This window comes from Monodelphis domestica, chromosome 4 (assembly GCF_027887165.1).
Source record: "Monodelphis domestica isolate mMonDom1 chromosome 4, mMonDom1.pri, whole genome shotgun sequence".
Taxonomy (NCBI): Eukaryota; Metazoa; Chordata; class Mammalia; order Didelphimorphia; family Didelphidae; genus Monodelphis; species Monodelphis domestica.
In genome coordinates, this window is record NC_077230.1 from 430,674,055 (window position 1) to 430,688,789 (window position 14,735).

The window sequence follows — 14,735 nt, forward strand, 5'->3', positions numbered from 1 at the left end:
CAAGTGGGAAAGGAAGCTTGCCCTTAAGGCTCCTTCTATGCTCAGCCCCAGCCTCCCCTGTTGCCCTTTATGGCGCTCTCCAGAGGCCCACATTCTACTGCACGGGGTTGACTCGGGAATAGGAGTCTCCCTGGGACATCAGGCTCAGGTAGGCCCCCTGCCATATGTCCTAACTGGTCCTGCTGGGAGGGCCATAGCAGATCATCCTCAAGTGAGTCTTTCATGGTTGGGCTGAAGCAAGAATGCCTCCGTCATTACCCTCCTGGACAGGAAGCAGCCTCGATGTCCCCGTGTACTCCTATGGCTATGCACTTGGCGAAGACCACACAGCCATAGCAGTGATGATAAAGAGTCTTTCAGAGAAGCGCAAGATTCTAGTCAGAGTCCTTCACAGCCCCGGGACGCTGGGGGACCCACTTGGGAAAGAGGGAAGCGTTTTAAAGACGACTTGAGAAAGACCCACAGAAGTGGCTTTACGTGCTAGGAAAGGGGGATCCAAGGCAGGGGGGTGAGGAAGTGGTGGCCCCCTCCGGCAACGCTTCTTCTGGGCACAAGGTTTCCCCTCTGGGAGGCCAATCCCATCAATGACCGTAGCAGGCATCAAATGGCCACATAGTGATACCAGTCTGAGCTTTGCTGAACACGGGAGGGCAAGGAGGGTGTCCAGGAGGGCCTCGAATAGTGGTCTGAGGAGGGAGTCCAGCCCAAAGGCAGCCAAGCAAAGCAGCCACCATTCCAGCATGGGGAAGGAGGAGGCCATAATGGATACACGGGCAAGGCGTGGGATTGGTCCCCTTTGGCGACTCAGAGAGGGACAGAGAGGAAGCACAGTCCATTCCAGGCCGCCAGGCCTCAGACGTTTGGCTGCCTCTGACCTGCTGGAAATGTCCTCTGCCATACAGAGCCTCCTCGTCCAAAGAGACGCTCCATTTAAGGGCTGCCAACACCTGGCTGAAGAGACGACCACACGTGGGCAACAGAAGGGAGCCAGCAAGGAGGCGACCCTCCTCTGCAGCCCAGTCACAGGGGAATGGCTGGGGCAGCGCCAGAAATCAGGTCCCCGCACACAGCAGGGAAGGGGGGAGCCCTTCATCCGGGCCCCCTCCCTCGGGAAATCCCAGCACGGGCAGGTGAGAGCAGCAGGGCTCGGGCCTGGGGTCAAGGCAGAAGCTCCAGAGCCGCGGCCCAGAGGGGGACTGTTGAGGCCCGAGGAGGAAGCCAGAGGCAGCCATTCTGCGGTCTCTGAGGGGCCATCCTCGGGCTGCCTTCAGCCACGGTGAGTAGGGTAGCGGCCCTGCTCTGGCCCCATCGATCTGAACCTGGGCCAGACGCCTGTGGGGTCCGCCCTGGCCCCCCTCCTTCTCCCCCCAGGTGCTCCTCATCGCGCCCTCTGGGTGCCCCCCCCCTCAGCCGGGAGCCCCCTGTCGTCTGGCCCAGCTGTCTGCCTTGGGTTGAGGGCCGACAAGCTTCTAATGGGTTTTCTCGTGTTTAGAGCGTGGCGAGCCCTGCTTTGGGGGTGACTCTGGGGCGGCCCAGGAGCCAGAGCAGCGCCCCGCTTCCCTCTGCCTCTCAGGGCTGCGTCCTGGTTCCCACGGAATCACCGACAGGAGAGACGTCTGCCAAGCGAGCTAAGCCGAAAAGACCCTCCTCCCCTTTGGCTGGAAACCCTGGGGACGTCCGCCAGGCTCTTTGGGCCTCCCAACCCCCTCCCCAACGTCTCTGCACCTCCAGGGCTCTGCTGGCCTGGGGTCGTTGGGGTGACTCGCGGCTGGGCTGAATGGATTTAGTTTGACTTTCGAGGCTTCGTCTCTCTTGGAGGCGTTTTAGGGTTCGCCTATCTTTGAGGGCCAGCAGAAATCCAAGTTTCTGGTGCTCCAGATGCCAAGTGAATCGGTGGCTGTTGGAGCTTGGCCACCTTTAAGGCGTTTCTTCTCAAACGCGGCTGTAAAAACTCGAGAGCAGACATTTTGGACCGTCTTCGTTTATTTCCCTCCTTAGAGAAACTGATCTTGGAAATCCGATGCAGCGAAATCCCCTGAGCACGTGACCCGCCCCCGCAGGTCGCCTCCTGGCGTGCGTTATCCCGTAAGAAAATGAGAACCTGCAGGGTTCCGACTCATCTCCTCGAAGTTGGGTCCAGGAGGGTTAGACGTTGGCTTTGGACATTGAGATAAGCTTCGGCTAAGGAGGGCGCTTGTCCTTGAAGCAAACCATTTTATCTGCTGATGAACAAGTCTCCGTTTTTAACAAGCTGGTGACGCGGTCTGAGCGCTCAAAGGGCACGTTGTTTAATGCCGAGCTGGAGTGAACGGCCGCCCGGAAATGTCCTTCGTTTCCGAGGTTTTGGCCTTTCGCACTCGCTTCTCGTCTTGTTATCCAAGAGAAGGGTCGTTGCTGGCGGTTTTTACCCGCAATCTTGGGCCACAGGACTGAGGCAGAGAAGGGGCATCTGTAAAATGCTGAGTGAATTCAGCTACTCACGTCTGCTTGTATCTATCACGCTCGTGTGCGGACACACACAAGCGGGGTGAAGATTCAGCCTAGTCCAACACGGATCCGCCGGGCTAGAGGGACGCTCAAAGGAAGAGCCCTAGACGGGCTTGGGTCGGGCGCCGAGATCTCCCCCAGGCTCAGACCCAGAGGACCGGCGGCTGCGCAGAGGGTAGGAACACTGAGGTCGTCCCTGTGTGACCTTTTCCAGGGCTTTGCCTCGGGGAGAAGTCGGAGCCTCCTATCTCTCCCCTGATTGGTGAGCAGATATCACACTGCTGTGTGCTGGGGCTTCACGAGGGAACCAAAAGTACCCCAAGAGGCAAAGAGGAAATCGTTCCAAGGAGCCAAAGCCCAACGGGAGGCCTCTCCCTCCCGGACTCCCCAACTTCCCCAACTCCACGCGCTTCTCTTTCCGGAGGATGGAATGCGGGGGGGGGGGGGGGAGGGGCTCCCCCAGACTGGCTTCCCCTTCCTTAGCCCGGTGACATCCACGCTATAACGCCTGCTCTGTGCCTCGGCCACCCAGAGGATGCTTCCGCCGCAACCCGACATCTCTCCAAACGGGTCCGCCACAATCCCGAACGCTGGAGTCTCCTGGAACACTTTCTCTCCTCACTATCCATCTGTAACTCCTCCCAGACTGATCTCTGCCCCCTCCGACAACGGCCCAACCAACCGACTGTAAGGGAAGAAAGAGAGATCCAGGCGGTTGCAGGGAGAAGCCAGCCTGAAGGAGAGATCGCTGGAGAGCACAGAGAGAAACCCGGAGCCTTCGAAGCCAACCTCAACGGGCTTCCAGGCCGGGAAGTGGAGGAAAGCCCATCCGGTTGGGACCTGCTATTCCTTCTGGGACCCAAAACGCCACACGAGGACTCTTCAGGAACAGCGACCGGAATTCTCGAGGGGGTTTATTTGGACTCACGCTGGCCAGAGCCATCCAGATTCCCCTGAGATTTCTCTCTCCCTGACGTCTTTCTGGACTCCTGCAGTAAAAGCTAGTGAGCTGAGCAGCAGGGATCAACCAGCAGCTGCCAGAAGACGGCTCAAGGCACTCAGCCTGGAACCCTGAGAACTTGGGGGGCGCCAGTCTGCCAGAGGGGACAAGTGGTAGGGTTTCCCGCTCCCCCACTTTCCTTGCCTGACCCCCCCACCTCCCCTTCCCTGTGTGAACCCAAGAAAACTGTTCACTACTTCAGAATTAGGTCTGGCGGGTTTCTGACACTAGCAAAGGGGGCAGAAGATTGGGGGAGAATCACATCTCCCCCCAAGAGGAAGATGAACTCGGAATTCCAGTGATCCAATCGGCCTACCCGAGGAACAACCCCTCTCCCGGACAGTGGGGTGAGCCCAGGTTTCTGAAGGGAAGTGACAGCCGGTAGCCTTAAGGAGACCAGAGGCAGAGGAATCCATCCTGCCTCTCAACAATAGCTGGCACCAAAGGGGTGGCAGTGGGGCATCTTACCTAAGCTCATCTCGCCAGTTCTTGTCCTCCATCTCCCAGAACTATTCTCTGAGGAGTCAAAGTCCCTCTGTCAGGGGGACAAGACTTGGCTACCTCTCCCCCAACGAAGGGAGGGGAACAAGAATCTCTTCACCCTCTCTCCTTCCATCCCCCTGTTCACCATCACTTCTTCTATCACAGTATGGATGGTCTTTTCTTGACAGTGGGTGGATATAACAGAGCTTACAGTCTTCCCAGCAGTCTGCCCAAGTTCCTTTGCCCTCCCTGTTATATAGCTGTGCTGTGGTTGGATGACATAACTTACAGGAGCAACAAGAAGACAATTTTTAAAAACAAAGTGAGATTTTATTTCCTAAATATATAATGTAGACTGTTTTGAGAAACAAAAAAGTCCACATTTTGATTGTTCCAAATCCCCTAATCGAAACCATACAGAAAGTTCTAGTTTTCAAACAAGCAATTATTCTAAAAAGCAGACCCTATTAGGAAACAGAAATTCCAATGCTGGTATTTGGATAAAATGGCATTCAATGGAAATCACTACCTAGCTAGAAATGTGAAATATATACAGATTAAGATGAATACCAATCCTACAAGAAATTAGAAAGAAGGAAAGTGAAATATACTATTAAAAATGGCTTCTGTTCTTTGATTGAATCCAAATGAGTTACAGAATGAAAGAAACCAAATCCATTCTCATGGTGTTTACTAGAAATACATTCAGTAACAATCAGAGAGCCAAATTAAACGATGTGCAGTTAAACAATGCGCAATTTCTCAGTATAAATTTTCTGGTGTTGATAAAGATTTGCATTATACTCCTAAAAAGTGTCACATGAAGAGGATATAAAATATTTTTATCTAGCATGATTCTGATGATGCTCAATGTATACTGGTTCTTTACAGAGCCCTTTCCCATATCCAGCATATTTTTACAGTTTCTCACCAATTTGAGCCCTCTGATGTTGTAGAAGATGTGCCTGGTGACTGAAGGTTTTCCCACAGTCATTACATTGACATACTTTCTAACTGGTATGAATTCTCAGGTGCCTAAGAAGGTTTGTATTCTTACTGAAGGCTTTCCCACAGTGATCACATTTATAGGGTTTCTCACCACTATGAATTCTCTGATGTGCAACAAGGTGTGAATTCTGTCTGAAGGATTTCCCACATTCATCACATATATAAGGCTTCTCACCAGTATGAATTCTCTGATGTACAACAAAGTTTGAACTTTGCCTGAAGGCTTTTCCACATTCATTACATATATAAGGCTTCTCACCAGTATGAATTCTCTGGTGTACAACAAGATCTGAATTCCATCTGAAGGCTTTCCCACATTCATTACATATATAAGGCTTCTCACCAGTATGAATTCTCTGGTGTACAACAAGATCTGAATTCTGTCTGAAGGCTTTCCCACATTCATCACATATATAAGGCTTCTCACCAGTATGATTTCTCAGATGTACAATAAGGCTTGACTTGTGACTAAAGACTTTCCCACATTCATCACATATATAAGGTTTCTCACCACTATGAACCCTCTGATGTTGAAGAAGCTGTGAGTGTTTGCTGAAGGCTTTCCCACAATCATTACATGTATGAGGTTGTTTTCCAGTCTGAGTCCTCTGATCTACAGTAAGTGTTGAACTGTGAGTCAAGGCATTCCTAAATTGGTCAAATTTCTCTCCAGTGTGAATAACCTGATGCAAAATCAGTTTTGAGCTAGTAATAAAAGCTTTCCCACAGTCACTGCATTTATAGGGTTTTTCTCCAGTATCAGCCCTCTGATGTAGACTAAGTTTTGAACTCTCATTGAAACCTTTCCCACATTCTTTGAAATTGTAAAGTTTTCCTCCAGCATGAATTTTCTGATGTAAAATGAGTTTTGAGCTTTTATCAAAAGCTTTTCTACACTGGGGGCACTGGTGAAGTTTCTCTCTCTGGTACATTTTTGGTGCTTTAGTAAATCAAGCGGAAATAAGATGCCCCAAATGTGACTCCTGGCTTCCCTGATGCTTTCACCACTTGCTCTGCCACATTTCTTCTTTTCCAAACAGTCATGAAGATGAATATTCTTGCTGTCTTCTTCCTCAGAAATGTTCCAATTTAGAGTTGCCTCCTCAGTCTTAAGCAGTGACTTCCGGTCTGAAAAAAAGATGAAAAATGTATGAACTTCTGTGTTGCCCCTTCTAAGGGAATAGGAAGCACTGTGATGGGAATGAAGTCAGGCACCAAGCATTGCTGACAATAAAGCACAAGAGGATGAGCCTGAGCAATCTTAAACAGTCTTGAATTAAGGGGGGAAATACAGAAGATCCCCAGAACTGGGAGGGAAGGCAGACCATGGTGCAAGACAAAGGCAGAGCAGGAAGGAATTTTGTAGGGGAAGAGTAATGAGGAGGGATCAGAGAAGAGGCTTTGGGGCTCACAATGCAGGAGCCTGTGGGAGAGTTGAAGGAGGATGAACGAGAAGGGGGAGAAACATCAGAAAAAGATCTGGCCTTGGTGAATGTCTGAAAGCAGCCCCTGGGCCTGTCAAGTGACTGAAGCTTTTCTCCACGACTTCAGATGCTCCAAGGGCTGGGCTAGAGCTGGGGAATCCAGAGACCAAAAGGAAGGAGCCTTCCCTCCAGGAGCCAACATTCTATGGGGAGAGCCAGCATCGGGGCAGCCAAGAAGAGATGCAATGTGCCCTCCAGAGCAGGTCATTTGGGAGTGTGTGGAGGGGGCTGGGGCTGAAAGGCTTCATGGAGAAGGAGCATGTGAAGCCAGATTCTGAGGCAATCAGAGCTGAGGAGAGGCAGAGCTGAGCAGGGACTGTGCCAAGCTGTGGAGAGGGGGCTCTAGTAGTGCCAGGCGGAGGACCAGCAGGAAGGACTGTGGATGGCACGAAGGATGACGTCCATCAAGAGCCTGGAGGAGCAGGCTGGAACTAATGAGAGATGGCTTTGAAAACAGAACACAGGGGGAGGTACGAGTTCCAGAAGCAGAAGGGAGTGGCTGGAGCTGACCAAGCAGGAAAAGGCAGCAGCCTAACAGAGGTGGGAGAGCCAGGGTAGACTCTACCATGAGTCAGCAGAGGCAGAGCCTTTGCCCAGAGAGAACCCTGCCTTCAGAGGCAGCCGATCTGCTCTTAGAACAGCTACTTGGCACATGCACCGTCGGCCTCTCTGGGCTTGTTTCCTCATCTGCTAATGGAAGTGAGTGTCCCACCCAGTGGAGGGGCAGTCTGGGCATGAGGGGGGAAGGTTTCTGCTGGGAAGACTTGAGTTCAAGTCCAGCCTCTGACCTTTTCTAGGGGGGTGACCCTGGGAAAGTCACTTCCCTTCTTCCTGACTCCGTCCCCTTGATGTTACAATGAGAACCTCCCCCAAGGGTTATTCTGAAGGATAAAACTGATTGGTGGCGTGCTTAGTCCTGGGTCAGGCACATGATAGGTTCACACTAAACAATTGCTCTCCTCATTTCATGCCTTCATTCCCTGATCCACTGTTTGTCCTCTCTCAGTGTCTCCTCTGAAGCCTCCAGATTCTCCCAATAAAGACACGCACGTGTCATAAAATCCAGTCTTGTCTGTCCATGGCCATGAACGGAGGACCTCCGAGGAGCCATGCACGAGGCTGCCTCCTGGTGGCATGTACTAAGAGAGCCCAGAACCAGCCTGGGTCCTCCAGCAACTCAGTCAAATGGGCAGATACCGTGTCCCCGAGTGGAGGCCAAGAGAACTAGCAGCAGGATCATCAGGAGATGTCAGGGACCAGCTCAGGGACCGCCTCCTACAGGCAGCCTCTCCTGGTTCCCCTCAGCCCTTGTCCGAGTCGGGGTCTCCCCATCTCTCTCCCCCCCAAAGTCCTGCCCCCTCTCTGTGTGCCTGGACTAGAGGAAGAACCGCTGGAGGACAGGATCTGTTTGCCTCCCCAGAGCCAAGGCTGCCCCCTAGCAGAGGGCTCATTGGGTGAAGGCAGCCTTGTGGAACCTTGCTTGGGCCTGAGGCCCAGGAGAGGGCAGGGCCTCCTTGCTTGTGGAGGCTGGAAGGTCAGGTAGGGCTCGGGGGAGCAGGAGAGAGGGGGGAAGAGCACCCATGGGGGCCCAAGGACCAGGGTTCAGTCCAGGGCATGGGGGAAGGAGCCTCTACCTCCACAAGGCTGAGGATGCATCCAGGGAGCTCCGGCCTCCTCCTCTGGGCTCTCCAGCCTCCTCCTCAGGGCTCTCCAGCCTCCTCCTCGGGGCTCTCCAGCCTCAGCTCGGAACCCCCCAGCCTGAGTGCTGCCAGCCCTTCTTCCAGGTGATGGCAGTTCCCTCATTGAGGCCTGCTCTCTGCCCAGGAGGAGGAGCCCCAGCTGTCCACAGGACAGCCCAACCCACATTAGAAGGGAAGCCCCAGCTGGTTGGGAATCAATTGGCCTGAAGTTTCTTTGATGAGGCTCATTTCTCAGAGGCTGAGAATGAAGTAAAGGAAAAAGGTCACAGGACCTCCAACCCATCTGATAAACACATCCTCCAGCTATGCTGCCCAGTCAAACATTTCAGCAGATAGCTGACCGTAGGGTGTTTCAGGACTGTTGCAACATTTCAGAGAAATCACTAGCCTCAAAGTGCTCTAGGGTTTAAACAATCATCCAGGTTAAGTAATATTGTAAGGTATATATGTAGGGTCCCAACTCTGGGAGGACGGAACTGCTTGGCTGAGCTTTCCCCTAGCATGCTAGTGATAGTGTGCTAGTAATAAAGGCTTTCCCTTGCTTGAATTGCATTGTCTTCGTGTGCTCCTTGGGTGGTCTGAAACTCGGACCCTAACATTTGGGGGCTCGTCTGTGTGACCCCCCTGAGGACCACCATGACAAGGGAAGCTCTTTTTCCAGGTCCTGTGACAATTCTCAAGAGGTGAGACTGGGGAAGTGTGAATGGTTGTATGAATGTGTATAGGGGGATTTGGACTCTGGTTGGACATAAGGCTTAGTGGACAAGAGATCCAGTACCCCCGGATTGTAGGGGTTGTCCTATGCCAAGCCCCCAGGGAAAAGTCCTAATCCTCACTTGTTTCTGAGTGTAGACCACCAAGTATCTGCATTTCCTGTTTTTCTGCGAGGAACCAGGTTGGGAATGGTGGGAAGTGACTGTGCTGTGATGGGTAGGGAGAAATGTCCGGTGCCTTGAAATCTCATCTGGAACATGAGGGGGTTTGAGTCCCTCTGCCCCAACATTGTAGCAGGGGCACCAGAGTTCAAGTCTCTTGTGGTCCAGGGTTCAAGTACCTGAGACTGGGGTTTGAGTCCCCAACAAGGTAAGTCCCGTAGTGGACGTACTAGGGCACAGATTAAGTGAATGGGCACTGTGCACTGCAGGCACAGGACAAGTAAGAGGGGGGGAGTTGAAAGAGAATTCTTTGTTTGTCTGTTTGTCTCTTTATCTGTCTTGTTCTCTTTGTTATTGAACCACAGAAAAATCCTCTGTTTGGCACTCTGCCTAACACTTCGCTGTCTTGTTCTCTTCCTCTTCTTTTTTTGCCCTTGATCCTTTCCTCCATCCCAGTCATGGGCCAGGGGCAGTCAATCCCCCTGGACTTGGTTCTGAGCCATTATCTGGACTTCAAAGCCTGTGCCCATAAATTGGGAATGAAGGTAAGGCGGGGAAGGTAGTGGCTGTTCCTCCACTTCCCCCACCTGTATCTCAATGGGGTGGGTTATGGGGGAGGGGCTGTGACTGCTCCAGCAGCAAGCTCCTAAGCAAGAGAGAGAGTCTGAATAGGAGGAGATTTAGAAGTTCCTTCCTTGATAAAAAAAACCAGCGAGCCTCAGGAATAGCCCACCTCCAACCCAATTGGCCAGATACTCCAAGAGCATTTTGTTAAGAAATCTCAGTCAAAAAGAGTCAGTTTTTTATAAGATCAGTTCAGAGAGGGATAGGTAACAAGAAAGGCAGCTCAGCCAATCAGATGGCTTAGCTCATCACAGCTTCCCCAAGTATGCTGAAACTGTTTTAATGAATTTTTCTCCCTGCAAATATTTTTTTCTTAAGAATGGATCCTAAAAACACCTATTTTTTTCTCTCAAAGCATGATTGTCACAACTTTGTATGTTACTGTTTGTCTGTGTCTTTGTCACAGTCTCGTTTCTATGTGAAAAGAAGGGTGGAGTGGCAAGCTTGAACTTTCCACTGTCAAAAATCCTCAGCAGAGGACAAAAGCAAATACCTGTTCAGTGATTTTTCCCTCTTTCTTCCCTTGGATGGGCCCCCAAGGCAGCGAAAGAGAGAAATTCTGAGCAGAAAAGGGAGATTTTTTACTCCACAGTTAGCAATTTTCATTTAAAATAAATTCTCAACTTGGAGGGATTGCTAATGATTTTGATAGGTACAAATGTAATGTATTGTGGTTACTGTTTGTCAGTTAAATGTGAAATGTTAGCCAGATCTTATTGAGCACAAAAATTCATGGTTAGAGGGTTGTTTTGCTACATCTTTCAATGCATAATGGGTTCAGTGAATTTTTGAGAATTGTCCAAATGTGATTGCCTGACACAGAGAAGAAATGTTTATTCTATGAGGACAGAAATTGTATGGCTACTCTATCGATGCAAAAGTCATCCAGAAGAAGCTGTTATGTTGTTGAGAACTTATTCTAGGATTTAATATTGGGAATCTTCCAAATCAGTTTCATTTTAATGCATGTGATGTAAGAACTAGAAATCATGTAACACAAGAAGCTTTCAAAGTGGGTAATCTGTGCATAGGATTTAATAATACTAGTACTGAACTAAACAGTATTTTCTTTGACTAAGGTAATATGAATTATTTTAAAATGCATAGAAAGGAATTTGTGATCTAGAGATAAGTATTCAGATATAAATTATGTGAGCATTTGTACTATATTTGCTCCACCAAAAAAGGTTAAGGGCTTATGATATGCAAACTGTATGTCCTTAACAAGACGAATTTAACCAGCCCTGAAACAGAGAGGGCTTGTCATGAGGATTAAATACAGTCTAGTGCCTTTCCTCTACTTACAATAATGGTAAAGAAGAGAAGCCAGAAGAAATAATGAAGTAGTCTCCCAATAAGAGAAGACAATTAAATTGAAGTAGATAACGCAGATCTATCCCATCCTACATTCTTCTTAGGAAACAGACCCAGTCCCCTTCCCGCCAGGAGGTCAAGCAGGTAGACAGGCCACAGAATGGACTATAATTAGCCAAAGGATAAGAATTAGGAGGGTCGGGAAACAAAAGGAATTTCAGGAATATCAAAGAGGTCAGGCTGGAATGCCAGGAAACATGCAGCTAACTAGGGAAGTGATTAAGTACATGTGGAAGAAACCAACCCCTAAGGACAAACCTAAGGATTGTCCACTCATCACTGACCTCTATGCATAACTATGTCTGTGATAAGGTTTGCTTGATTGCCAAAGAAGAACCTGTATGTGAAAGGAAATAACTTTATGTCTTATAACCCATCTATATAAGTTAATAATTGAAATTTGGGGTGTCTGGATTTGTTCTATGAAGTGCTCCACTTCAATAAGAGTAATGAATAGAGATACTAACTGATACTATGAATTCTGGTATGAAATAGATCTAATTGGAATAATATTGATGGAATTCAATTAGGAATGCAGCAATGTTTTGAGCTACAAGAAGACTAAACTGAAGGTTCTATTCTACTTTGGACAGGTTTGAGAGAAATACAGGAACATGCTTTGCACTTCAGTTTGATCACACTGAAACATGCTAAAGGACATAATCAGAGTTATTTGGAAGTTGTGGGGCTCAAACTGAAATCCATTGAGAGTAAATTATTATGAAAAGAGTTTGATGCATTCAAACTTTTAAATTATAGTAAGCTCACTGGTTAAAGAAGGATGGGCCAAGGTTGCTAAGTAATAAAATCTAAATCAAGCCAAGCAGCCTTAGGATCAATTGCTCAGAAACTATTAACCCCTTCCTTGCTCACAGGAAGGAGAAAGAAGTTCCACACTGATACTTGGGGACTGAAATAGGGACCTCAAAGAGGTGACAACCACTGTGTGATAGAACTTAAGGTGTATATTTTAATTGTACATTTTGGGGGTTTTAAGGTGCTCCAGCCAGTGAACGTTGTCAGCCCTGTCTGACCAAGATGCTTGCTAGAAGCTGTGGGATATTACTGCAAACATTCCATGTCCAGAGTGATAAAATGAGTTGGGTGAGATGCAATTGATGTTACCTCACACAAGTTTTGGGGATTTGTTGGTTGATATTTTGATTACATTTTTGATCTGTATAAAGATATTTGTGGCACATAGTAGCCAAAGAGCGGGTAGGATGTAGAAATATGTATTTTAAGTATTGTTTGCATGTAAACAAAAGCTCATTGTAAACCTGTGCTGCAGATTTTGTTCAATACTCAGTGGTTACCTCAGTTTACCAATTTGTACTATGAACTGAAATTTATCATGGATGAGCACTCTGCTACAGATAGTGTTTCAATGATGTAATCCTTTAAATCAGAATTCGTTTGGGTTACTGATTAGGAATTGAAGTGATACCACCAATGTTTGTTTGATATGAGTTAGTCAGAGAAGGTGGGATGGTGTGTTGGATTTGAATTGGGAAGGAAGGGACTTTGATCTAAAGTCCATAAAGCTTCCTTAGAGAGATTCCTGACTGATCTTGTCTTATCAGATGGCCTAAGGTCAGGATTTGATCTGGCCCTGATTTGTGTTTACTGTAGAGCTAGAGTTCAACATTCCTGTTCAGGTTTTTGACTAAATTGTGATAAATCAATTATTGCCAAAATAGGCAAGAATAATTGCTATGTAGACTCATAGGCTTTAGGGAATCCTTAGAGAGGCCAAAAGGTCAGAAAAGCTTGTTTGAGGGTATGGAGATTTGTTTCTGGACTGCTGATAAGCAGAATTTCTCTGAGCTGTAATAGGTGAGACTTGTCCTTTAAGGAAAACAGAAGGCTTCTGGGATCCAGTGGCAACAAAGTTCTCTAAGAAGAGAGAAAGTCCTAGGATGGTTAGAGAAGGCAGCCCAAAGTTCACCTTGGACTGGACTTTCATGACCATCTAGATTGTTAATCAAGTGAAACAATAATGGCAGTGACAGCCTTGCTTGGGACATGAAGTCACTCACTGTGTCCTTTGTGACACGAGGAGATGTTTTCCCTTCTGGGCCTTCTTCCTTGGTGACATTCCCATAATCAGCACATAATACAAATTGGAAAATTAAAGTTTCCATTTCCCCAAACAACCTATTAGGTTACTAATTGAACATTCTCAAACTGTTAGGGAGCATACTTTGAGAAGTAGGTGAAGTTTATTCCTAGATGGCTTGTATTTGCAGCCTTAATTTACCACAGTTGAAGTTTGGATCTTGAGCTTGGTAGTATAGCTCAAAGCTCTCTTGAATTTCCCCCAGAATCTGAGGTAAAGGAATACATCTTTAAAATGTTGTTACTCCAGTGTTTATAGAGGTTATAGTTAATGAGTATTTTGCAAAAGGATATTCTTTAACAGAGACATCACATACCAGCTCTGCAAACAACTCAGGAATCCGATTTCCTAAAGGGATCTATTCCTGTCAGAAGATGATTTCTGAAGAAGTCTGTTGGATAAGATACCCAAATGCAAATGTGTAATCTCTGTTTCTATCTGGTGTTCTAGTGTTTGCCCAGGTTCCCAGCTACCTAGGACCCAGCATTCACTGAGGACATGTCCCTAAGACCCTGTGCCAGCAGCCTTTCCTTCCCTGCTCTCTTAACCCCTTTTACTTTAGCTCTTAACTACCTGGCCATAACTATTTCTTTCCTTAAATTTTGGGTCTTCTTCTATGTTTTAAATCATGCACGCCCAGCCAGCTGGACATATAATCCTATGATTCAGCTTGGGGGAGCAGTAGCCAAAGTGGGTCCCTCTAACTGTTGGGTGTGTAGGAAGCATCCCCAAAGTGGAGAGAACCCCAGGCCTCTAGCCCAAAATCTCAGTGCCTCTGAGTTGTATCCAAGACCTGAGGCTTTAAGGAGATTAGCAACCACTCCAGTTTTGGCTACTCCCTCGCGGTGGGATATGTGGACCTTGTATTTGTAACCTTGTCATCACTCTGGTTGCTTCTAGGGTAAAAGCACTCATGCGAGTCACCCAGATGCCAGATGCCACCATAGCCTCGGCCACCATCCCAGCCTGACGCTCTGGACATGGCCTACAGTCAATACCTCTCTCTCTCTCTCCTAATGTTAGGCAGGGACATCTCTACACCCATTCTCAGCTGTGAAGAAGTTACAGAAGACAGACCACCGTCCCTTTTCCCTTACATATTAGGAGAGGGGGGAGAGGACATGGGCACTGTACCCCAAGAACAGACTATTGTCAGGGAGATCCCTTTGCTCCCTTACATCCTCGTGACTCCTGGCAACAGTAAATACCTTCTGCCACCGGAAGGCGCCCCGTGCTTGTGCGCATCCTCAGGTTTGACCCCTGTGTAGCCAAAGACGCCATAGACTCAAAGGTCTTAATTAGAGAGGGGGAGATCTTCCATTCTCTGTGCTGCCCTTTGGGAGGAGGGTTGCTTCTACACAGACCGTACTGGAGAGTCCCCGGCAGACCTTCAGAAGGGCCCAAGTTCCTGCGACCTGGCTCTGTCCGGATCTCAGGCGTGGCCCCTGCGAGTTTTCCAGACACGCCCTGGCTCACGCCTTTGATCTCGAGCCTAGTACTCCTCCTCTTAACCTTTGGGCCCTGCATCTACCATGGCTGCAGAAGGGGTTCCCCCGGGATGAGGCCTTTCCCAGGGGGACG

General features: G+C 48.5%; 2 protein-coding genes across 2 annotated transcripts in view; both read right to left on the reverse strand.

Annotated features, from left to right (window-relative positions):
- Positions 1–14,735, reverse strand: part of LOC130458784 (uncharacterized) — a 137,472-nt gene that overhangs the window by 44,639 nt on the left and 78,098 nt on the right. The window lies entirely within an intron of this gene.
- Positions 4,298–6,086, reverse strand: LOC103093568 (zinc finger protein ZFP2-like). Its single transcript, XM_016426943.2, has one exon. The coding sequence runs from the start codon at positions 5,908–5,910 to the stop codon at positions 4,981–4,983; it is 930 nt and encodes a 309-aa protein (XP_016282429.1). The 5' UTR covers positions 5,911–6,086; the 3' UTR covers positions 4,298–4,980.